The sequence below is a fragment of the Cebidichthys violaceus genome, unplaced genomic scaffold (assembly GCF_023349555.1).
Source record: "Cebidichthys violaceus isolate CVI_PGR_0920_01 unplaced genomic scaffold, fCebVio1.0.p SCAF_5, whole genome shotgun sequence".
Taxonomy (NCBI): domain Eukaryota; kingdom Metazoa; phylum Chordata; class Actinopteri; order Perciformes; family Stichaeidae; genus Cebidichthys; species Cebidichthys violaceus.
Window position 1 is genome coordinate 11,484,931 of NW_027176705.1, and position 26,242 is coordinate 11,511,172.

At 41.8% G+C, this 26,242-nt stretch overlaps 1 protein-coding gene across 5 annotated transcripts in view; it reads right to left on the minus strand.

Moving 5' to 3' along the window:
- sox6 (SRY-box transcription factor 6) overlaps positions 1 to 26,242 on the minus strand; it is a 132,526-nt gene that overhangs the window by 28,562 nt on the left and 77,722 nt on the right. For 4 of the 5 annotated variants that reach the window (XM_068730227.1, XM_068730230.1, XM_068730226.1 and 1 more), the window contains 3 exons: positions 24,582 to 24,650; positions 10,320 to 10,443; positions 6,428 to 6,507 (listed from right to left, as the gene is read on the minus strand). In XM_068730227.1, coding sequence (XP_068586328.1) covers positions 6,428 to 6,507; positions 10,320 to 10,443; positions 24,582 to 24,650 — 273 coding nt within the window. The remainder of the gene's footprint in view (positions 1 to 6,427; positions 6,508 to 10,319; positions 10,444 to 24,581; positions 24,651 to 26,242) is intronic. The other variant, XM_068730229.1, reaches the window with a different exon arrangement.

Below are 26,242 nucleotides of genomic sequence, written 5' to 3' on the forward strand. Positions count from 1 at the left end.
GTGTGTGTGTGTGTGTGTGTGTGTGTGTGTGGGGGGGGGGGGGGGGGGGGGGTGCGGGGGTGCGACAGAGAAAGAGAGAGAGGGGAGTCTCCATTCACTGGATGTCACTTCAGGCTAGTGTTAGTAGAGGAGCGGAAGTGGAGTCTGCTGGACAGATGTTTGCTAACAGGCCTGTTGACGAGCATGCCCCTGACCTTGAGCGAGAAGAACTTTATTCTCCCGGAAAAGCAGCATAATTAGGCATTGCCTAAAATTAGACGCAGTCAGGGTGCCCCTATTCAGCACTGATTATCGGGTCAGTGCCATGGAGTGAGAATCAATGTTTATCCTTTTAACAAGGAACATTCTGCCTCCAAGAGCCAAAGAACAATAAATAAAATCAGGGGGAGAGACAGATGAAAGGTGTGTTAACCCACCATACACTGCGCAAGGGCAGGTATGGAATGCCTCAGTGTTCAAGGAGTGAAGTCTGGAGACCTTTGCCTTAGCATTGGGGTATGTCTCGGTGAAAAATAAAATGTAATTTACAATGCATTACAAAATTATTGTTTGACTCCCAATACATAATCAAGTTAGAAACAACAACCTCATAAAACAGAACAGGAAGTTGTCAATTTAAAAGGCATTGTGGTGTCAAAAGCTGAGGGATTATGCATCCTGCCAAGGCTGGCCTCCCTAAGCAGAAGACATCTGCCCACTTCCCCCAATTGACTCTCTCACATCTAATAACCCCTTATTCATATCTACTTGCCAGGTAGGGGCAGCAAAAGGTTCATGGTATTTAGGGTCAAGCTGAAAGTCAATACTCAAACTCTGGGGTACTGAAGGAGAAGGCGAAAGCCTGAATGGAGCTCAAGACCCTTCCGTTTCCTTTTTTCCCCCTTTACACTAGTTGTTTTGCTCTATTTGATCAGGGAAAAATATAAAAATATACATATTCTAAGCCACATGTAATAGAGCCGCACACTATGGGACATCTTGTATGCAAATAAAAAAATAGCAACATGAATATAACAGCTAATGTGATTGCAATGTGGGTGTTTGACAGGTTTTGCCTTTTTCATAAAACATTGTTTCTTAATACAGATACAAGACACTTAAATGAGAAGACATGCTAACACAACATCTAAGGTCTTCCTTCTGACCCCATCATTCCCTGCTTCCCAGTAGAGCGGAGCAGATCTCAGCAAGCATGGATTCAAAGTGAGAGCAGCACGCCCAAGGTCAGCCTGTTAGCCTCTGGTAATTAAAAACAAGCCCTCTGAAGGCAGCAGAGGTTAAACGGGGAGGTTCACTTTTCTGCCTGCGACATTACACTGAAATCACACACTCTGCCAATAATGCTAGACATCTCAGAAGTATAATATGCAATTAAGACCATCTGCCCTTTTGTTTAGTAAAACAACAAAGCTGATACTATAGCTCAGTATACTATATAATCAATGAGAAAAAAAACATTGATTTGCTTGTAGTGAGCATTAATATTGTTTTTCCTTCTGCAAATGATGGAGCATATGCTTTATAATAAGAAAAAAACTTTCAGTGAAAAAACAAATGTGTATCTTTTTTTTACTTTGAAAAAGTCAGTCACAGCATGGCAATATGTGCTGGAAAATACAGCGGCAGATATTTGTCAGACTTTTTGCTGCCAGCAATGACGGTGCTGTGCGCATTTATAACTGCAGGAAATACACACAAACAAATTGCCTTAGCAATTCCTAATCCAATTAATATCCTCTGCATTTTAAGTGAGGTGAGCATTGTCTAATGACTGCAACACTCTTAAACACATTCCTGTCTCTTTGTGTGCGAGTGTGTCTGTCTGTCAATGTCTCATTCACCTCTGCCTGGCCTGGGTGCTGAGCACTGGGCTGGATATGAGGGCATTAAGTGCGCTTCAGTGCTCCGCACCATTTAAAAGGCAGCACAGCGCCAGCCCCGTTTGCCACAAGGCTTGTACAGGCTCATTGCCCAGGGCGACCGGGCAGGCTGACCCAGGCTAGGCCCAGATGTCTGGAGTGGAAGAAGGCGTCCTGGTGCACTGTGCCGATGCTTTCCAGTATGGCCCAACATCTGTCTCATCTGCTGGCACCCAACCTGCTCTGCTCTAACCCCTCCTCTTGCCTTTCTCTATCTTACATCTACAGTATACGTATATGTTGAAGTCTATCAGTTTCTCTTTCTCGCACATTCACACACAAACACAGCCCATCATCTGTAAGTGTGGTGTGTGTGGGTTCTCCAGGCCCAGGGGCCCCAGAGCCAGCCCTCCCATTCAGTGCAGCTCACTGCATTATCCACTCTATCTGTCCATCTGTCCCTCTGTTCACCACTGACTCTATCCAGCTGCTCACATAGCCGTCCTATTAGCCAGCCTTCCACACACAGCTAGCATCGCTGCACTGCTCTGGGTTACCTTCAAAGACCGAGCTCCTCTGCTCATAAACACAGAAACAGCTGCTCTCTACAGTATGTCTGTACTCTCTTTTCTCCCCTCCTCCTCTCTCCCTCTCTCTCTTTCAAAGTCAAAAGTGCTTCACTTGTTAATGATGGAAGCCGTTTCTTCACATCTGTACTACAGAGGCATTTACATCCAAACAAAAGATAATGTGCGGTTTGCTGCTCTCCCATTTTCTTCCTGTTTGTCCCTGACTGTGTAACACTCTTTCTTATCACTCTAGTAGTCTAAGCCTCTGAGTACTCCTTCAGATGTGTCTGTCTGCTTGAGATCTGGTCCGGGTTGTCGCTGAGCATGTGGGCTGCTTTTCATCTTTACAGTGGGAGCATTAGTTGAGGCCGGGCCCAGGTTTATCATGGGCCTAGAAAGATGCCATGGCAAATACGGAGGATGGTAATTGCGGCGTTAAGTCTTAACTCAAGCAGCTCGGCTTCCAGCGCTATAAAGCACAAGGATGTGATGGGCCTGGACAATTCAGGGGGGAAAAAGCAACACACAGACAGAATGAGCAAAGAAAAGAGGATGGGAGTAATTCAAAGAGAAATACACAAACTAAGATACTGAGGGAGGGTTCAAGATGTGGATGGGAAATTGGAAAAGTAAGACAGTGAGACAGAGACAGCAAGCGATAGAAAATGGAGCTTTGACTGATTGAAAGCAGAGGGTTTCTATTTATTTAGTCCTAGCTGTGATACTGCATACAGAGAACCCAGATGTTCTGTTTTATCCAATAACACTTTCTTTAAAATGGCTTAAATGCTAAAGTCTGCTTCCAATGATAAAAACAGGACTTTCTCAAAGGTCCTCCTCCTGTTTACTGGTTCTGTAAAAAGGACGGGCGATGCAAGGTATAGCGTACAAACAGCAAATTAAGTGCTATCCCAAATAGAAAATTCTTTTGTGGAATTAGGGAAATCCCTTTCTTGCCTCTTCACTCAATTGAATATAGTAGGTGTCCGGACAGATTGGGGTACAATCTGAACACAATTTCCTCTGTTAGGTGAGAGGTGTCAGTTGTAATCAGGGAAGGACAGGCAGGGATCGAGCCATTGTTTCCTGCTGGTCCTGGGCTCATCCCCGCTCTGTGTGGCTACTAATGAAGAGGGGCATGTCGCGCTGGATAGTTTACCCGCCTCCTCTCCTGTGAGTTGAGGACGAGAGCCAATCTGTCAGGAAAACATTGAGTGAAATTGCCTTGTGGTACAGCAATGCCTGGTGACAGCCACTTGCAGACTGCCAGCCACCAGAGTGATGCTACCACCTCGTATTGACAAGCAAATTACAGTCTCCAACACTCAAACGCATCCTGGAAGATTCATTTACATCCATCAGCTCTAAGCCTTTGTTACCTTGTTGGGTTTTCTTCTCTTTGGAGAGAGAGGGCGGGGAATAAGGGGGAAGGATCCCAGACTGTTATGACAGAGGAGATTGTGAAGCGGCTACGTCGCCAACATTAAGACTGACGGAGCGGCTAGCCTCACTGACTGGATGGCTGATCACATTACCTCTGCAGCATTGTGGGAATTAATTCTTCCAATAAGATAATTTTTAAGGTTCATATATTGCACAATCTAAACTGAGTAAATTGGTGAAAATTATACCTTGCCATGCAGCTGACAGGAAGAGATATTTTAATTGTGGGGGGCAGCCTATTCAGCCATATATGTGGGGGATTTTGTGTGTGTGTGTTAGGAAGATGAAGAATGGGCTTGGAGGTGAAACTAGAAAAGTTCAGAACAGTTTAAAGGGTTAGTGGAGTATTGTGCTTAAATCATCTTATTTCATTTTAGTCATGTTTTATCCCAAATAATCTTACCAGTGGCGTTTAAATTACAAGTTGCATCATCATAACACTGGACATAATGTGTTAATTTCAAAGTAGCTGTCACATTTCTTTTTTTCTACAGGAGCCCTAAGACACCTCTAGAGTGCAGCTCAGAGACTTCACTGCACTACTTTCAACTCAAATGAAATTGTTCTTATTCTGTTGTTCTCCTCAGGTGATTTTGTCATTTGTGAGAAGGACATTATTTCGGCTTCTTTTGTACTTATGAGCCCTCTCTGTCAAACACAAACACACACACACACACACACACACACACACACACACACACACACACACACACACACGTACTGGAGTAGTAGTTTCAATAGTTTCATTTTTAAGGAGAAGAGTGTGCTGAAGCTATTATTGCTTCAAAGGGAGGAGTCAACTCTAACTTAATTCCAGGTCTGGCTTGATATGATGTTTTTAATCATAGCAGGCTCCCAGTGCTTTGTAGAGTAAGTGGTGGCAGTCACATGGTTTGTTGATCCCAGCTATGTAGAAAAGGGCATGTTTGACTTGCCTTGCTGTTTTAAGGGGAGTCTCTATGCAGGGTAAATAGCAGCCAGCAGGCGGAATATGTGACAGGCTGACAGACTTCAATTAATGGAAAATGCACCTCTTTTTGTTTACTGTGTTCTGTAAAGGTCAGCCAAGTCATGGTCTTGGAGGCAGTGTTTTTGCCCATTCCCAGGGTTAGATACATAATCAGAATTAATCACTTTCCCCTCCTCACCCCAACCTTCAGATATATGACTGTCTCATCTGACCTCATACACCATTATAAATAGACTCTGCATGCCTGTCTGAACTACCACTCCTTTCCAATGGACCTCTACATGATACACAAACTAAGCGACACATATACACTCCAGAAACATATTCACATACGCAGCCTCCACCTTTTGCTCTCACGGACACACATCTTCAAACATGAGCAGACTCATTTAACACCTTACATGCTTCCAATAGCTCCACTCATGGCTGCATAATGACGCACAACTCTTCAGAGCCAGCTGCGTGCATTGTTAGAACTTGCCAAAACTCGTTAACACTGACAGTGGTAACCTCAGAAGGACAAATGCCACATATATCAGTGTGCTAAGCGTTCCTCCCTCGGTCTTGAGCTCTCTTGTTTTATCTTGACATACTTCTTTCTGCTGTTGAGCATCACACGTTGCAGCTTTCAATAACGTTTCCCTGTTGTTGACAAAGCAGCATTGGCCACTTAACCAACTGTCAGGAGAAATGCTTTTCACTCCTTTGTTTGCTTCGTTTGTCTCCAAACAACGGATTTATCGTTTCAAATAGACTTAAGATCTACAATTACTGCCAACTGCAAAGGAAACTGATAATTAGAGAAGCAGGGCAGCTGAATAAATAGGGTTGTTATTCAGCCTACCGTTTCTACTTGTATGGTTTTGTTTATGGAAATAAAAGTCAGTGAAAAGTTAACATGGGAATCATTATCACTAATTTGGGAACAAAGATTGTGCACAAGTTCAGCGAAGCCCTGGTAACAGTAGTAACAACTTAAAGGATGGAACGAAGACAATTATCTATATTAAATATTATGGCCTCAGGTTAAGCCCTGACCTGGGTTCAGCTTTTTTTAAATGCTGTGTGAGAAAAGTCCTGGAGGAGCCTGTAGGGCTTGGAGCCTATCCCAACATTTTATGTGGCACAAAACCCCTGCTCAGCCTCACTGTGTATAATGTAACACAACTATATATTAAAATTACTCAGATTGTTTGCCCACTCTTTCTTCTCAGTTGTCTTCCTCGCAGAGATAAAATATTACAGTGGCTCTACTAGACAAAAGCAATAATAAGGACATTCTTTGCTTACACAGTCAATCATCTTCTAATAAATTCACTAGCAGGCGATTAAAGCAACTTAAGTGATTCTCATTCCCTTTAATAACTATTATCTTCCTAACTCCTCTGTCTGCTAGAGCTAGTGGGGATAAATCCTCTATAAAACAGGATAAATTACATATGTAAGGTGATAAGCGTGTGTGAGCTGGGGGCCTCCAGGATTATTTAGTGTGCAGCTCATTACTTAGCGTACAGCTGCTTAGCCATCCTTTCTACCCCGGGCTTGGCGGGCGTCCCTAGCATTCTTTGTCATAGTATTGTACATACCTGAAGCTGAAGGGGGCTGAGTCCTGACGCTGCTGCAGCTGCCATTGTGGATGGAATGAACTGCACTGGGTAGTTATCACCTGTCAGAGAGGGAGAGAGACAACAATGCATACAGGTTCAGACAATGAGCCGGCCCACAGCGACCAGGCAAGTGCCAACAAGGATCCTGGGCCCTCCACTACTTTACCACAGCAATGTGGCACATTGCAACGAGCCCTCGGCTTCAAGCCCAAACATCTGCATGAACAAAAGGGTAAGCTGGTTTGACTGGAGCAGGATTACTTAGGTAGTTCCACACCATTCCCTCCTTCCTCCACCTGCACAGTACTCCTCCTGGAAATAACTACTACATAGTTTACAAGTTCTTTTAAGGTGCATGTGTGTGTGTGTGTGTGTGTGTGTGTGTGTGTGTGTGTGTGTGTGTGTGTGTGTGTGTGTGTTTGTGTTCAGAATACATGTTAAATAGCTCCCCTGGTATTTCATTAGAGATTATGTCCAGCATGTTCTCTCAGGCAGTTCATACAGCTGTGGACTTGCCTGGCTATTGTTCAACACTACATTGTTTGTTTCTGAGTGATAGCTTTGGCAGCACAGTGAAAGCACTTGTATGGGAACTGGTTAGAACAAGTGTGTAGTCACAATAACAAGGTTGAAAAAAAAACCCCACACATTCTTATCTTGCATATCACTGTGATCAAGCAAGGAAGAATGGATGTCCAAATGGTAGCTCTATTTATTACTATTCACTACTGTTGGCCTGCCATCAGCACGTTTGTCAGCAAGGGATATAAAAACGGCTGCTGCATGAATGATATCCACGGGGGTGTATAACCGAGTACCAGACACTTTCACACACTCAACCTAGTGTGTTGAGACGGACAGAACAGCCCCAGTGAGACTCGGCAGCGCAGCGTTCATGGGCGGGGGGGGGGGGGGTTAAAGCATGTGTCTGGAGGAGGTGGGGTGCACAAAGGGAGTGGGGAGGGGTAGTTGCCCTTCGCTCAGACCCCACTTCTGCCTGTCACTTCTTCTCACAAACATATGGAGCCATTAAGCCACAGACAAGGTAAATGTATATGCCTTCTCTTTCACTTTGCCCTCGCCTGCTCGCCTCACTTTGCAATCTTGTACAGCGCAGCACAATGTGATACAGGCCATGGAAATTCAATCCCCATTTAGTAGCAAATAAAATCACACAGCAGAAGTGGTTTCAAATAGTGCTGGCTTGGATGTGCGGGGGTGCACTGTGGTTATTTCTACACCTCCCATTTTTTGGTATCGCTTTCTCTCCGTCTCCCTCTCTCTGTGCTGTCTGTGACGTAGGGGTTGGGAATAATAAATGGCTCGATGTCTTTGGATGTCATGTGAAACCTGGGGAGGGTCATGTGCTAAGTGAGCACACCACCACTGCTGGGGGGTCTCGGGCTCCAAGGTCTCAGTCTTGGGTGCACACAGTCGAGGCACCAGACTCCAGCAGAATGGGCGCTGTGCCAGGTTAACGTCACTGGTGAAAGGGAATTACATTTAAAACTGTGTTTTTTATTTTACTGGCCATGGCTGGTCCCATGCCCAGAGCCTGGACTCTGAATGCAAAGGGTGGGGGTGCAGGTGACGCCATGGTCACATCAGGCTATATTTCCCTGCTCTTGCGGTGCCATGAAATATAAGTCATAGATCTGCTGAGGGTTGACAGATGTAGCAGAGACCTTTCTTAGAACAGATCAAATGATGATGAATGAAGTATATGACGACAACCCTCAAACTTGATCTTCTCTTTTCACTGGCTTTTACATTCTATTGAAATACCAAAGCTGTTGGCAGAAAAACAGGCTTACATGAAATTAAGAAAACAGGTTATATCATTTCTCAAGTATATCAGATGAGGCCATAGAGTAACACACAAAAAAACTTAAGTCACCAAACTTAATTTAATTCCAAGAAAAAACAAAACACATTGTCCCAAAAACCTAAAATGTGGTAAAAATACAATATTTGAAATAAAATAGCACAAGGGTATGTCAACTGTCAGCAGGATGTCTATGTGGAAGACTGGCAAAGGAGCCCAAAGACTATGGGGTCATTCTGCAGGTCCATTAGAGGCACATCAGACTGAATGCCGCCATGTCTGTGCAAACAGTGCAAACAGACAGGGAAGTCTATTTGTTTAGAAGATGAGTTGATGTTTCTATGACTGTGCTTGTCTACCATGCAACACCAGGCCATTGAGCACAGCCAGTGGATGGGGTGATGACTTACCACTATGGTGCCAGAATGACTCTGTTGCCATGTGAGCACCACAGGGCTGGGGGTCATAAGCAGCGGTCCCTGGGAGCTTTCTCATAATGATAACATCAGATTAGTGTGCCTTAGTCTTGGAAGTGAATGCTTGGCCACTCACTTCATGGAGAAAGGACACGGCAGCATCCTGTATACCCTGCAGGTGGTGGTGATAACATTGTACTTTCTGGATATATGGTGTATATTGTGTTGGCTGGGGAGAAATAATAGAGGTTTTCAAATACCTCTTCTGACTACACGAGTCATTTTCAGACCCCCTTTGCTTTTTCTTCATGAACTCATGAATTATGCAGGACCTATACACATGGCGACCCCTGACCATGATTCCGTAATAGCTCCTGTTATTTGAACTAAAACATTTTCCATGTCAGACCTATTGCAGAAAGCACACAAGTAAAAGACTCCCCCTCAGGCACTTTGTTTAAGCTGTCATGGCTCCATAGTTCCAAAATAGCTGACTTTCTTTTTCATCCGGTGGTTTTATAGTTAATTCATTAACTGCACTACCACACCTTTTAATGTTCTGCTGCAAACCTGCTGACTTCCCAGTGCTTCTTTTTCTGTTTTTAGACCTTTTCCTTGTTCCAGTTCTGTTTTATAACACGGACTTTCCTTTTTCAAGCTGACTCATAAATACTTTTCTCCTGGACAGTGAGGTTTTCACTGTCTCCTTCTATTTGCATGCATGGGAGTACAGGGAAACTAAAAAAACAACAACATATAAACGCAGTTTAATTTGATTAGATAACTAAGAGACACATCTAAAAAAAATTGCTAGGCTCTGGGACCAAGAAAGCCATGTGAGGGGAAAAGCTTAGACTGAGAAGAAGGAAGCATTTTAGGCCATGGCTATTTTTTTTTATATTTAACATAAATACAGTAGTATGTGGTGGCACATCTTTAATTCTCTCAAGGATATAAGGGTGTATGAGGTTACTGCTTTGGCAGGGCGTTGGTTAACATGTTGAAACAATTTTTCTAAAAACCCTTTTCTATTTTGAAGGCTGTGGAAGGCTTCTCTTTTACTTAATTCAAACAGACAAAGGGAAAGAAAGAGGCATGCTGTTACAGGCAATAAAAACAGTTATACATGCAGAAAAACCTGTTCCTTACATCATCCAAGCTATCCACCTTGTAATTGTCTTTTAATTATTTAATTTCACTATCAAAAGACATACTTGTGTAAAACTGTAAGAGGGGAGTTGCTCTCTATGCATATAACAAGGGGAAGACTTTTCATGCAGGGTTCATCTCCCTAACCTCTGACAATGGATACAAAACAATTCCATAGCCAGCACAGTCCTGAAATATTCTTTAATGTTGAAGACGTGTTGACGTTCCATTGCTTCTCTACCTATATCTATTGTTCCACATGGACTATAACATTCCCAGTCCTTAGTCTCAAGTCCAAGTTCAGACAGAGCCGAACATGCCAGTGGCCTCAGGTGTGACTCAAGCATTTGTTTGTTGCCGTGCAAGTGTAGCAACTTTTAGACTAAAAATCATAATTATGAATTTAAGTGTAAGGCAAAAGGACATGGCAAGTAGAGAGAAAAGGCGAAGAACAAAATGAATACTTAAGTTGCAAGCATACCTGGCTTATAAGACATTCCTGGAGGGAAGAGAAATCCTTGCTGGGCGGCAGCTGCTGCTGCCAGAGTGCGTTGGTCGTGTGGAAAAATGGGGATCATGAGCGGAGGCATGTGACCCTGGACCTGCTGAACAGATAGGGAGCAGAGATCAGAGAGAGGCCTAAGCATAGGCATGGTACACAGAAACACAGAGCCCACTCAGAGGGAGGCCAGATCACAGCTCCTGCTAACGCGTGCTGACAGGGGCTCTGCGGCCCTGACGGCCCTCCTGTGCTCACACAATACCTGGCCGAGCTACGCCTGCCCTTAATCCAAACCACAATTTCACCTCGGTACATCAAAGACCCCCACATATGCACATATTGTTCCAGCATCCGTTAGAGGAAGCAACATGCAGGAGAGAGAGCAGAGAGGCTCAGTACGTCCGTACGGATTCTTTAGAGAATTACTGTACGTGTTGAGAGAAGCATTTATCGGCACACTTGCTGTTGCAGTAGATACAACATGTTAGGAGGAGGATTGCTGAATGTTTTACACAGGAGACCCTCACCTCAAGGGAAGATCAAATTCTCACATAATCTTGGATGATCATTTATTTAGATGATAAAAGCCTAAAGACAATCCAGTAATTTACTACAACGGTTTTCAGCAGAGGAAAAATAGCAGCCAGTTGAAAAATGCTCGCCGCTTGCTGTATTTCATTTTAATGTCATTCTCTGTCTGTCTGTTCCACTCACATATTAACCTTCACCATCCAGTCTGTTGCTGACTTGCCTACTGGGAACATCAACCCAAACCCCCCTGCATGTGTGTGGCAGGGGTTGGTGAGTAGCTTACGTCTCAAAAGTGGTGCGTGGGGGTTTTGCACATATGTTACAAGGTCCAATCTTACTGTCATTCTCTGCTTCCTGAAACTCTATGATGGGGAGCAGCATGGCTACCATGGGCCTGCGATGGTTAATCTAGCACTGAGCCAGGCCACCTCAGGGGAACCTGCCTGGAAAATGGGTTAATAAAGGTCATCCCCCAAAATAAACACTTTACAGAATGTTTCTCCATTCAGCCCTCCTTAAAATCAACTCGCAATAAAACGGGTCTGGGTGCAATTACTGCCGCTGCATTGGGGCATGAAATCAACCTGCTCTGAGCAATGACTTTTCCCCCATGTTCTGGCTGAGGTCTGCTATGATCTCCACTTTTTCAGCGTATGCTGCTTCCCCTGAAGACCCTTTCCTGGCTTAGTCGCACCCAGTTTCTCTCAAAGCTAGCACGCTAAACCTACTTAAAACTACTATATTGATCTGTCTAGAGGTGCAGAGCTAGACTGAAAACTAAATAAATAGAACCATTTTATGCCTACTGAGCTTTTACAGAAGTGCAAGTGCAGAAAGTGCATTATAGAAGAATAGAAAAGTATGTAATTCTTCCAAAAAGTAAATCTGTAAAATGTGCTGTTGCTGAAGAAAAATAAATGGCCAAGGAGACTGCGACAAATGACCTTAAATAAAACATTGCTTTATAGGGATTTGAGTTCCAAGTTTCCAGGCTGAATGGATGAAAGATGAATCTTGGCCTTGCATGTATGGAACATATGGAAAAACACAATAATTAATGTCACAACATGAGGTAGGGCCAGTGACAGGCGGGGGGAACACTGGGGAACACAGCTTTTCTCTGTCTGTGTATTTGGACTGTAAAACCAGATGGAGTCTGTTGCTGAATGTGCAGTAGTCACAGGGCAGAAAAGGGCTCCCTTAAGTCCACATCCCTCCAAGTATGTTACATGTGTTGCAAGGTAGTTCATACATTTTCATGAATTAACTAACATGCCTCAGCAGTAAATTAGAAGTTACTTCAATTTTTTTTTAAGCTAAATTATTGACTGTCACAAATGATATATATATATATATATATAAACACTCCTAAGAAAAAACATCTTTGCAAGACCGCTGTACATGGGCAACTGTATCGGTCTAATGTAAAAGATGCTCATAAACAAAATTCTGACCATACTTCTTCAATTCAAAACCAGCAAAACAAAGTGATCCATGACCAGCTGCTTTATGCGAGGAAAAATTAGTCATGATGCTAAACAATGAAAGAGCCATTTAAATATTTTGTCATTCACACAATCCCATACATTATTTTATAAGACCAATGTGAATGCATTTAATTGAATTGAATCATACAAGAGATGTCTACAGATTATATTCACCGAGAGACAAAACGCAAAAGGCATCAGATACTTGGGCGTATCTTTCTCCAGTACTAAATGTAAATTATATAATTTCATCTGGGATATCAGCTTTTATTACTATTATTATTTTAAAATATGGAGCAGAATATACAAGATTCACCGAGGCAAGGCAGAGTGTAAATGTGCGTTGAAGGGGAAATAAATGCATTGAGTTTGAATAGCTGTGATTTGCAGTAATGAGCTCCGCGCATTAAAGTTTAATTTACGGCAACTAATGTCAGAGAAAGGCAAATCAAAATCTGAGGAGCTTCAAGGTGGCAACAAACAGTGGAGGTTAGTTGAGCTGTCAATTAACAGCTGGCACAGCGTCTGAGCAGATTAAAACATTTTCACAAGTGCTTTTTTTGACTGTTAAAGTAAAGTAGAAGAAGTAAAAGAAAAAAAAGAAAAATAACCATATAAAAAAACCATAAAAAACCCCACACAGAAACAAATTGTGTTCATATGTGTGGCTTCCACTCTCCCTCTGTTACGACAAACCCAGACCTCCCCCCTCCCATTAAGAGTTACCCTCAAGTTCATCTATGTATGGGCTGAGTGCCCAGGATATTTCTATTGCCAAGATGATCTTGAGGAGTCTGAGAATGAAGTGGAGCAGATGTGAGCTGGGCACTTGGGCAGCGTCCCCCCTTCTCCTCGTAAATACAGCGGCATTGTTGTGCTGGCACTGCTCTTCCTTTGTCTTAGCACTGCTAAGTACTGGATAATGTCATTTCACACCATCTGCCCCCAGGCTTCATTAAAGATACATGAATGGGCTATCTTATGAGGAACAGGTGCTATTGTTTGTCCCTCAAGACCCAGCACTAAGGATCTGACTCGGAATACTTGAAGAGGAGCATCTGTAGTGATCAGTCAGACAGACTTGGCTGAGGCCCCTGCCTCTGCCAGCAAGCACTCCAACAGAGGTTTCTGGGGGAACTCAGCCTCCTTGCAACATGTATCATCAATTCAGATGACCTGATGAAGTCTGTATCAGGCCAGCGCGCAATCTGTTTCACTCTCAAGGAGACGCTGGTGTTTGATAATTAGAACCAACTTGCAGTTCTACTGCAAGTAGGATACCTATAGATGCCATATTGTTAAAGTAGTTGTACTATTTGACACGTTTCTTTTTGCCAAATATAAACTCTTAGGTTTGGTTCTTTGTGTGTTATTGAGAAATATTCAACCTCTTTTCAATCATATACTCCATCATTAATTTCAGGATATAAAACTTAAAGAGTACAAGTTCAACAATCGATCAGCTGACTGTACAATGGTTTACAATAGCAGCACATCCTATAGGGTCTGACTGCAGACGACGAGTCAGACGACTCTCATCTCTGATATGTAAATATACAAAGTTAAAAAGACAGGGTGGACGTGAAAGAGCTCCCTTTATTTATCCTAGCACTTACAACATACAGTCACACACCCACACACACACATACACACTCTCAAATTATTCAGCTTTAATACTGCATTAACCCATGAACGCTGTACTCTTGCAACTACTAGATTTATTTTGTATCATTCCTGTAAGGCTTACTTGTGGTGAAATACAAATAGCACTTAGCATATTTAAGATCAAAGATGCACTTTTATAATTATTTTTTGACAAGCTGTGTGATTAAAAAAACATTTCACTTTTAAAAAATGTTTTACAGACTTGTATTAAGCTCAGGTAATGCTATACGGTATTTGTGCTGTGAGTGGTGTTGTCTTCATAGACATGTAAGCATCCACCTACAACACACGAGCAAGCAGCTCCAAAACACTGAGTGCTAATGGAGATGTACAGCGCATTACAGCACCGACTTGGGCCCCTGTCAACACCCATGTTCCTCACTGTCTGTTATAGCCCCTACAAAGCACCCGGGAGGCCTTAAAACCCCCTGCTGGCTTTCCCTCTGAACCCCCTTACACTTCCATGCACTGATCCACACTCAAGTTTGCTACTCGCTATGCACCACAATGCGCTATGTGAAGGAAACTGGGAGAGTTCTTGTTTTTACTGCCAGAATCATTCAGTATTAACAAGATTAAAAGACAAAGGGGGCAAAAAAGACTAACACCTACCTCATTCTCACTGGGTTTCATGGTTATTAGGTTGAAAGGACCCGTGAGATTCTGGGTTTAACATCCTGATTAATTGCTACTTGACACCTTTTAAAACCCCTCTGACACATATGCTTATCTTGGATATAATCTGCATTCATATGCCTCTAGGAGACTTGTGAAAGTGAAACCCCTTCAAGTATTCCATGAACATACTGACAACAATACGACTGCAAGCTGCCAAAAATTGCTGATGAGCTCATAGTGATGATGATGTTCTTAATTCTGTACAATAATTTCAATTATAATAAGCGCCTTTCCCATTAGGGAAAAATCACAATCTCCAGTAATCATTTGGAAGAGGACTCAAGTTTCACTGACATCTCATTTTAATAAAATTACTTCCACACTTTAGTAGCTGTCAGATCCGCAGCTCTCGCTAACCTTCTCTTTCACATTTTCTATAGGAGGGGTTCTGTAATTTCACCCAGGGAGGATAGACTCCAGCTGTTGCTGTAAGAACTGATAGTTCACACTTTGTTCCCCCCCTGCTCTCCGCTGAGCTGCACACCGAACGCCTGCGAGTAGAAATCACCTTTTGTGATCCATTTAAAGGGAAAGTGATCTTGAGGAAGCTGGCACGTCTGGCTACATCCCAACAGCAGCACACACAGTAAAACTGACACTAGACAGCAGGATATGTTTAACACCCGCCACTGTGTACACAGCCCGCTGGGTGTACACTGTACTGGAGCCTAACCAGGAGGAAAATCACTCAGTGGAAGCACTTCTGGGCTGTTGAATCCTCTGTGTTGCTTCAGGATATTTTCCCCCATGAAACAACGGTATTTAAGCACATATTACTCTTTCACTACAGGTCACTTATCAGCCGGTTATACTGCATCTGTACACTGAACAGTTACTTCGCGCAGCAGACACACACATTGATCGAACGGAGATGTGGTGGTGTTTGGATTTGTCTGCAGCTAATGGTAATCAGACAAATAGATCAATATATTTGCACCAGACTTTGATGCTCCAGAGTTCAGGTATTCATATTACCACCCACTAGACTGAAGAACATTATTCCAGCTTTCCTGCTCTGAAAATAGGCACACTGGAATTGGGGAGGGCAAATACACTGGAGAGGTTCAGGTCACTAACAAAGGGCCCTTGTCCTGGTCAAGTCTCCGACCTTTCCCCTCACTTCTTTCCTGCAGTCGTTGAACAGCAGCCTACCCCACGAAAGTCAAAGATAGATAGCTAAAGCAAAAAGTCAACAGTGTACAAGCACTGGACTGAAAAAAAAGCCCCATAATAATTTCTCTGAATTGTTGGGGTGCAGCTTTAACCCTGACAGCAGGCACTGTTTGCTCAGGTTCAAGTGTAACATTGCACATCAGTCATGCCTGTGTGTGTATTACACTGAGTGCTGTTCAGGATAAAGTGCAGCAAATCCAGACACTTGAGTGAGGTCAGACCAGAGGGAACAACCAATAGATGACTTCTTGTTCCACTAATTCCTTACACAGTAAAACAAGCCTTCTTGGAAAACAGCCATTCCAATATGTCTATATTAAGTCGATGGGAGCTTGAAAGCAGGGTAGTCCATCCCTCTGACCCGCCTAACACAGCCCACCCCAAATCCCTCAACTCCAGCCCTCCTCCATCTCCTCGCTCCTCCTAACTTCCGTAGAATTCTGGATAAAGCGGCAGGCTACTGTTTGCTTAAATACACTGCCTGGCATTTACAGGATTTCTGCACACTGCTTAATGTAGTTTCAGTATTAAATGTTGTAGGAAGAATAATAACAGCTTGACCTGAAGGATGATACAAAATAGGCAGACAGAAATAAGTTAAACACATTTATAGATACAAGTCATTGCTTGGGCAATAACGTTTAAATGATGCATTGATACAAACAAATATGCAAAAATGCATTTCTAGTCATGAAATGTGATCTGTGTAGGTTTAGTATAAATTGTGTATATAAAGAAAATTGTACTAATTCTTTTTAAAAAAAATGATTTATTTTGAAAATGAATATCAAAGTCAAGCCTTTAGATATGTTCTTCCGTTTTAAAGCATTTTCATTGGTATGTTTAAGTGACCAAAAAGAGCTACAGCTCTCTATTACATTACACTGTGTGTGTGTGTGTGTGTGTGTGTGTGTGTGTGTGTGTGTGTGTGTGTGTGTGTGTGTGTGTGTGTGTGTGTGTGTAACACAGTAAAAGCAAAATGCATTCCTACATGCTGGCACATTGAATTGTGTGCACACAGCAAGACAATCCTGCTTTACACCCTTAACATGCAGATTATTTTTAACAGGAAATTCAGAGTTATATTTCCAAAGAATATCAGCTCTTTTTTGGGGGGTAGGGGCATACATGGAAGTAAGAATTAATTTTTTTTCTTTTCAAGGTCTGGCCATAAAATTAAGGTTCGCAGTAAACTGGCCAAATCCACGGGGACTCCCTCAAACAGCATGTGTAATGACGGGAAAGAAGAGAACAGACATAAACAAACACACAAGTGGGTTTGGGGCCGGCATCATTATCCTGCATATACATCCTCGCTATATGGAAATGAAAATAAGTGAAATGCCTCGGACCCTCATTGCAGGGGGGCGAGTGTGGTACTAAAGAACATTGGACATGGGCTAGTCAGATAGTCAGCTACAACCATGTGATGTGAACAGGGTAGGGGGAGTGGAAAATAGAGGGATTTAATGTGAGGCTTATCAAATATTGTGGTTGTTTAGGTTTAAAATGTCACATCTTCAACACTTTGGAGCAACTAGAAAGACACAAATGCTCTGTACAATATTTAGTGTTGTATAAAAGAATTGTAATTATATTCCCTTTAGAGTTGACCTTGCCTCTATAATATTTCAATATGAAGCAATCCTTTTTCATTCATCATATATTTAAAATTTGTTGGAAAAATCTCTTGCAATTATGGGAAAAATGATTCTGTCTAACTGCGAAACAGATGACCACCCCTACATTGTGTAATGGTATTGTCCACACTACAGCTGGGTGTCCCTTTCTGTCTCGTCCTCATAGACTGAGGCTCTGTCTTCACTATTACCTCCCAGCTGCCGAGGCCACACATAACAGGGCTCATTCTGTTGTTCAGCAGACAGCATGCCTGTCAGGAGGGGCAACTTTATTGGAGACACAAGTGCGATGAGACTTTCAAACATGCTCAAATATCCTTGCCTGATTTTTACAAAAGATCAAACAAAGAGAGGTAATATGAGGACTTGTTTGAAAAATACTGTTCAGGTTGAATTATTTTAAAGTAGGGATACAATTTTAAAAAATGGTCAAAAGAAAAAAGAAGGTATTTTTAAAAACTGAGTTATGTGGAAAAAAAAACCCAAAACTTATTTTTTTATGAAATACTGTGCAGGACAAAATAACTCATTCATTGTGTTCTGTTGGGGACTGCTTGGATTTTCTTCCTTTCCCAAAAACAAAAACCTCCTTTTTTGCATCGGTCATGGACTGAATGCTTTGCCACCCCAGTCCTGAGAAAACACGCGCCCTTTTCTCCCTGCCGGCTGCCTGTACACAGTAGAGCCCATTAATGCAGCTCCTTCTCCCTGTGAGTGTGCCCACTGCTGAGGACGATAGCCACGCAAAGCCAATGCAAAGACAAAACAGTTTGCACAACATTAGCAGAGAAAACATAGTCCATGCAGAGAGGGAGTGGAAACTAAATCAACATCACACTGGAGGATGTGTTCTCCCTCAACTGATATTTTCCCTACGAGGGTCGGGGTACAATGGACTTTAAGTGTAGGAGCTCTGCTTTCATCCAGGGAAGGTTTGCGGAGCTCTGAACAGGTGCTTTATAGTGATATTTAGACTGCATTCATCATTTATATGTATGTAAAGAATATCAGGATTATTTAGATTCATGATACATTTTTCTGTCTTGTGTAGGTTATTCCTGTCACTTGCGTGAAGTGACGGAAGGCTGGAAGTTTGTGTCATAAATTAACCCGTCCCACGGCTGCTTTACAAACCCCTCAGGTGACTAATTTCAAGTAGACCCTCAGGTGTGATTTCACACATTACAGCCGTTCATGAGGCACCTCTCAGATGGAGCCTCTTAATTATCGCTGCTTAAACTGCTGAGGTGTCTGAATACAAAGGCCAATTACACAAAAGCATGGCTTTATTGTGTATTTTACAGCAATAATGGATCTATGTTTGTCTGCATTCGCATTACAAGCAAACAAATGTCTTATTTGACTGCTTCTAAATAGACTCAATTAAACCAGTGATCAGTTGTTACACTTCATTCACAAAGAAAAGGAGACAGCATCATATGCTAATGGGACAAAACCCACAGACCGTTCAAACAACATCTACTGTTTATATTCCTAAAGCCAGACTTTGTTTTAACAGACAAATGGTATTACCTACCAACTGTTTAGCTTAATTTGCAAATTGTCACTGACATTGCTGAGGTAGTATCTAGTACACCTTTTTATGCATCATTAAGTTTTAACAGGGCCGCGATGGCTTCATTGTTTAAATTGCACATTAGTTTGTTTAATGTCAGCATTTCTTCTGCTTACTGACAAGAAGTCACAATTCATAACTAATTAAATTGATCCCCTCCCTCCCCGCCGATAAAGTCCACTGAATAGAATTATTTGTATCCAAGTGTCAATATATTAAATCACAGCGGCTAATGAGTCGGGTCACCGCTTTCTTTTATCTTCAGTCTTGCATGTGCACATCTTCATCAGCTAACAGTCTCCTTAAATGGAGGATGAACATGCTGGACTGAGCCTCTCTGGGCGAGAGCCAAGCCTGTCTGACTAGGCTGTTAATGCCCCCACATAATCCTACTAGCAGGCTAACACAGAGATCCTCAACACAAGGGAAAGCACTGGCAGTACAGCATCCACACAGGCACAAGTGTGCACACACAGTAGCACACTTAAACACACAATCATTTCCCTGCTCTATTATTCTCTTATTATCATGCTAACAGTTCCAATCTAGCTGTGCTAATTAGGGGACTTACACATTCTCTTTAACAATGTCTATTTCTGTGCCTTTTTTTTGCCAGTGCATTAATAAGAGTCTCACACTGAGAAAATAATTTGTGCCGGGGAGACAACAAAAGCAACTGAGAAAACACAAATTAGCGCTATTATCTTTGTGCAATTACCATACAGCCCTGTGTTTATTTAAACTCATCTGATTGATTTAAAATATTTACCATAATGTTAGTTTTGGAGTCTTTGCTTCTCTAAATTGGTAACCAAACAGAATCAGTGCATTAAATTACTGTATTGGATTGGATAGCATGCATATTCCATTTTTTCATAACAAAGAAGTGATTACAGAACAGTATTACTAAAAGCCAATTTATCATACAGGCCAAACACCAATTTGACAGCATTTTTTTTGTTCATGCTGAGAGATCTGGGTAGATAACTATTTGATCAGCAGAGAAAAGTTTAATACATATCTAAAAAGCTTTACATAGAAATGGTAACTAGTCTGCTGCAGAACATAATGTAGAGGAGTCAGGCAGTGTAGGGCTTGTGAAGAAACAGATAATACAGTTTGATACAGGCCAATTATTAGGGGGCAACTGCTTCTCAGTGACAAAGACCTTACATTGACTTTTGGTGCAATCTAAAGCAACAGCCATCATTAAAAATACAAAAAAAGAAAAACCCAGCGTGTTTTAAGTGGGCAGACTCTACAGCCACTGAATACAAAAGACACTTTAACAGAACTTCCCCTGTGACTTATCCGGTTTCTTTGTAACAGACGGAAATGGGAAATCCATGTGCAACAGACTCTTCTAAAAATATATTAACTCAAAGTAAACAACAGCATGCAAGATCAATTTGTCTGTATTAAAACGGAAGTAGTGTTAAAGAAAACAAGGACCTATTCACCTGTGAAGAATTACTGCAGATCCTTGTTCTATCAGACCGTGTTGGTCTCAGTATCTGTTGTCTTGTGTCTCATATCAAAACATGTGCTTTAAGATGTACTGCTTGATTGACCACCTTTAAAAGCTAAATGCTAGTTTAATTAAAGACCTTTAGCATTTTACCATTGAACGTCTGAATGCCCCTGACTGTTTCTTTACACCATTAAAGACACGTGATAAAGCCTCTAAGACTTTGAAGTATAGGGTGGACAACACTATACTGGCCCTTTCTCTTTTAACCTAAGGTTTCTCTTTTTAAATGGAAGGGATACACACATTCTGTTTTTGTGGACACAAGGTTAAAGGTAGGCTGCAGTGGCACAGATAATGGGTCTGTACTGTGAGGTTGGAATTTGAAGCTAGGCTATGTATAGGAAGAGAACGAAAGGTTAAAGCGAGATAAATACAGCCAGACCTCCTTGATGAACAGATCATTTAAGTTTTCAAAAGCAGTTGTGTAAACAACACGGTATACAATGGCCCCCATAGAAATGGATCATCTCTCAGATCCTGGATCTCACAGTGTCACGGTTGGCACATCAATGCCACAGCCAATGACAAAGTCATGATATTGTGATATTTTTATTGGATAAACACCTTAAATGAAATGATTTAGATTAAAAGTGCCCCTCTGTTTCATCAGGGGAGCTCAGTTTCCTCCAGCCTGTTTGTGAAGATAAAGTTCACCCTGACCTTTCTGCCAATATTTATTCTCTTGATGTGTGCATCAATGCGCGGATCCCTGTGCACTGTACACGATTGCCTCGGTGCATGTGTATGAGTACGTGCGTGTGAGAGTCAAACCATGGTTTGTGTCTTTACAGACCCATCCTTGAGGAATGCATGAACTAGGGTCATTAAAATGTGAGAGGTGAGGAGATGGGTGGTCACTGCATGGCTATGGACACTACCGTCTCTTGAGTTACATAGAGCTCCACATCTCATGAGGGCATTTTAATTTATTTTGTGACCAAAAAGACTTTAATGTCATATTCTGCCATTTCCACTCTATTACTGCTCATGTGTATTGCCTTTAACTCTCATGTACCATAACAAGGAAGTGCATTTGAAAGAAGATGTCAAACAACAGAGTGAACACCCTGATGATCAACATGCTGCTGTTTAACTGTTTATCTGCTGCGATTGCTCATCCATTAGAAGCAGGGGAAAGTGGGAGTGACTATGAAACAGAAAGCCATGAAGAGGAGACTCAAATAATGCCCAGTGTGCCTGAGTCAAAAACAGAACAGCGTGCTCATTATTTCTTAATCTATCGGTAATCTCCCAGTCCCTACACACAGACTCAGAGACTTAAGAAACGTATGAGATAAACCAGGTCTCTGCTAATATATATGTTTAATTGTCACACGTGTCTTGGTGGTGTTTCAACTAAATCAAGAGTTAATCTCATCCTGAGATTGAATTAGTGCCAAGATGATTTCAACGACGAGGATGGACTGAAGGAATACAAACAGGCTGACGGAAAAACACACAAAGCCTTGAAGCTTTAACTTTTGATAAGCCCCTAAAACTGCAATCATCTGTTATCTTAAAACAAGTGACATTGTAATCCCGAAGGACAAAGACTAAATCTCTATCCTTCTCTTGTAGGAATGATGGGAAAGGATAAAAAGAGAGATGGCTATTCAAAGGGGAAACTTGATTAAACTGCATTCTGCCTTCCTCCAAACCTCACTAACTAAACCTCTAACTACACACTTCTTACAGATTCCCTTCAATCCACATGCAAAAGCCCCTTAAAAGAACACATATAGCGTGCCAACAGAAATCTCCACTTGCAGTCCCCATGGTTTCATTGTTTGGGCAGTTTACAATGTCCACTGATGTGATCAGTTACATTATCAATACAAGACCTTAGGCTCTCTCTTGGTTTCCTCCCTGAAACCAAAACAGAAGGACTTTGATGGCCAGTAGGGTCTCCAATAAAGTTTAGTTCTAACAGCAGAGTAACTCAATCCCTCAACACTGCTTCCCACTTTACTAAAAGTCTGTAACATGCAGGCTGGAGGCTTGTTTACAGAACTAATTAAGTCAAAGCTGTTATATATTAAAATGGCCAGGGCATTTTTAAGAGGCAGCAGTAATGAAAACAGAGTGGCAAATATGCTTGACTAACTTGCCCCCGACTCTCCTATCTACTGTCTTTCCTACTCTGACTTGAGAGGAGTAGCCATCACCACACTGGATATTTAGAGGGAGAAAGAACATCTTCTGCTTTAAAGGACTTGCTGATAAACAATGTTGCACGATCAAACTTATTTGAAGTATTGAGAGTGACTCCTGTTTGTTCTTGGTAAGTGTTCTGTCTGCTTCGAGCAGCCAGCCATGGCTGCTGGGCAGTGGAATAGATGGTCCGACCATGGGACTCTTTTGTTTAATTGTGGATGTGGCTTTTTCTTTTAATCAGGGAAGATCTGTGGCACATTTGGTCAAGGGAGAAGCTGGCTAACTGGGCTCTACAAGAAAGGACTCTACTTGTATCTCTGTTCAAGTGTTTGAAATGGATATTTAGAAGTACATTCCCATGCACACTCAACCCCCCACCCTCTCTCAAAACTATGCATCAAGGAGAATTTTCAGGTATCATTCGCCTTTAACTTTGTGATGAAAGCAAAAGCCTTTAAAAATGAGATCCATTAGGGCTGTGCCCTTATGCTCAATGAGCATAAGTGAAGGGCCATCCATAATATGAGTATACTAGTCCCTCAGTGTATAAGGTACTTCATTTTAGAGTGTTTTCTAGACAGAGTGTCGTGCTCTGTGCTTCTCTCCAGTGGAATTTTCTAATAGACTGTCCACTGTTGAAGTGCAAGGTCCAGACGTGTGGCTTCACAAGAACATATTGACTGTATGGCTTTTCTCTTGCAAAGAGCTCTTGGAAGAGGCATGTTGATGTCCTGGCAGTAGATCTGTCTGTTGCGCAAACTGATGTTTGAAACCAGAAGTTTGCTTTGCCTTAGTGTATCATGAGAACAACCTGTGTAAGATGCCCCATAGGTAGAAACTGCTTTTTAGAAAATAAAATAGTATGTCTTGGGAAGAGTGGTAAAAGGTGCTGGAAAGTAGACGAAAGAACAAGACAGGGAGTTGTCAGTAAGAAGAACAAGCAGTGGAGGAGGAGGTGAATGGAGAGGGATGTGCCTGACACTAAGCACACCCAGCAGGATAACATTAGCTCCACACGGGTAGTAAGACTCACAGCCTTGACCGCTGCCAGTGACCAGCTCTAGATAACCCTGGACTGTCTGACCATGTCCCGCTACATGCTGCCTGGGTGGTCTTTCACTACACAACTCTGCACTGTATCACACGATTAGGCACTGGCAAACATACAAACACACGAAGGCCATTGATAATGTCTGGCATGAGATGAATGGGTCAAAATCTAGAGCAACACATAAATGTAGGAACTACAGTAGGAGAAGCACAATGTCAGCCACACAGCATAATGACAATGTAAGTTTCAGTATTGTGCTTTGTGAAAGCATACCACATTGCCCTTCTGGGACCAACTTGCTTCAGAGGCATTTACCAGCCTCTTTCATGTCCCCCACCACCTCCAGGCTCTTCTCCATCAACAGGACTCATTAGCTACTGCTGCCCCCCACCCCTCCCCCTCCCTTTTTTTTGTTCGTTAAGATGTGCTAATTATTCTCCTCCATATTTTAAAGCCCTCCCAAATTACCAACAGGCAATTAACATTTGATGAGAGTGATGAATGTTAGTGTGACACAAAAATTAAAGATAAAAAGACAAGACATTTTTAAAAAGATTAGAAGGAGAGGCTAACAGAAGTTAGCAATGATATTTACTTTAATGTCTAATTTTATTGATCCGTGCCATTAAATCCAGACATGTGGTTCGCTGTGACAGCGGTGGTGCGCCAATTACACAGAGGTATAATCAGCATAGAAGAAGTGAGAGATGTAAGCTGCCGAGTGTTAGAGGGCCAACAGAAACACATTCACTGACCTGGATCTGTTGCTGGAGGAGGTTGATTTTGTGCTGCTGCTGCAGAAGCTGCTGCTGTTGTCTTGCAATCTGGTTGGAAACAGAAGTAAAGAAATGAAATAATTCCTGGTTCAAACTAACAAAGAGAATATGGAACTCATGTGATCATGTGGAAATCATGTGATCGGCCTACTTTTTTGTTTTTTCAAGACAACATAATATTATATATATATATATATATATATATATATATATATATATATATATATATATATATATATATATAGTAAGAAATGTGCTGCAACTGCAGGTACAACACCAGAGATACTGCTCCTAAATGCTATCCAGGCCATTAGAATATGTTAAAATAGTGGTTACAATGAAAACAATAAAAGAGGAGAAAGCAGCAGATTAATATGGGATAATAATATAACATTTAGTTTCATAGAAAAAAGGTGGTTTTATAATGAATTTGCTGCAAAATCTGACAAAAACATATTTTCAATTTCCAAATGAACATGAAGTGACCTGTGCTGAACTGCACAGTCAAAATGAGTGGTAAAAGAGAATAAATGATTTACAGGACAGACGGTCGTGGTTATGATGGAGATAACTGGTGCAGGCAGTGAACGGGTGGCAGACGTCCCTGACGCCCCTGAGTGACGAGTAGCCACACCGCAATCCTTCTAATCCCAGCAGTCCCCCGCTCTACATGCCCACTTCATTGAGCATGACAACCTAGTTTTAAGTGTCATTTAATTTTCATTTTTAAATATAATTACAAAGTGTTCACTGTAAGATATCGGTCGTCTGCAAATGTGTCAAGATTAATTTGTGCTGGCTTCCTCACGAGTGTCAACAGTTAATTACTGTGTTGTATCTTGATGGCTTGATGACATTCTGGCTCTCAGCGGGCTCCCTCTCTCTCCCTCTCTCTCCCCCTCTCTCTTTCCCATTTTATTAATATTCTTCCATTTTGAAATAAGATCAAATAATAACATATCTTATATCACTGTTCATTTATGCTGCAATGTCCACAAAGCCTACAGAGTTGAGTGTAGTTTGCAAATGAACATCATTGATTGAAAAAGGAATCAATACTGTTAATGGATTATTAGTGTACTATGACGAAATGCATCACTCCAAGGTATATGGTCTATCTCTTCATTTACCACAGGAAGGTCTGAGAGTGTGTGGGGAAAACTCTGAGTGAACTCCTTGCTGATAATTGACTCATAGCCATTAGGGTGGCTAGTGATAATAAAAGTGTCGCCCGTGTGGATAGTTTGTGTCCTTATTTCTTCCCAGACATTAACACACTTCATGGCCTCTGCTAATTTGCTGATTTGTACAATATGGCTCATTGGCCTGATTTGTGCTGCAAATCTAATGCCAGGCTTGTTCTAATAGGAGTCGATTTATAAGATATAGAGGACTTCCATGTTTAATATAACGTTTAATTCGCACATTCCCTCGCATTTGTTAGTACAAGTCATAATAACATTTTCCTACCACGCAGCATAAATGTGAGCGAGAGAGCATGACCGAAATATCTGAGGTAATATAGAATATATCATCTCTTAAATCTAACATTCTTCCAAATTCCTACCAAGGAGTAAGATTTTATTAGCATTTCAGGCATGACATTTAATATGAAACACAGAGTTAAGTGACAGTTTGTT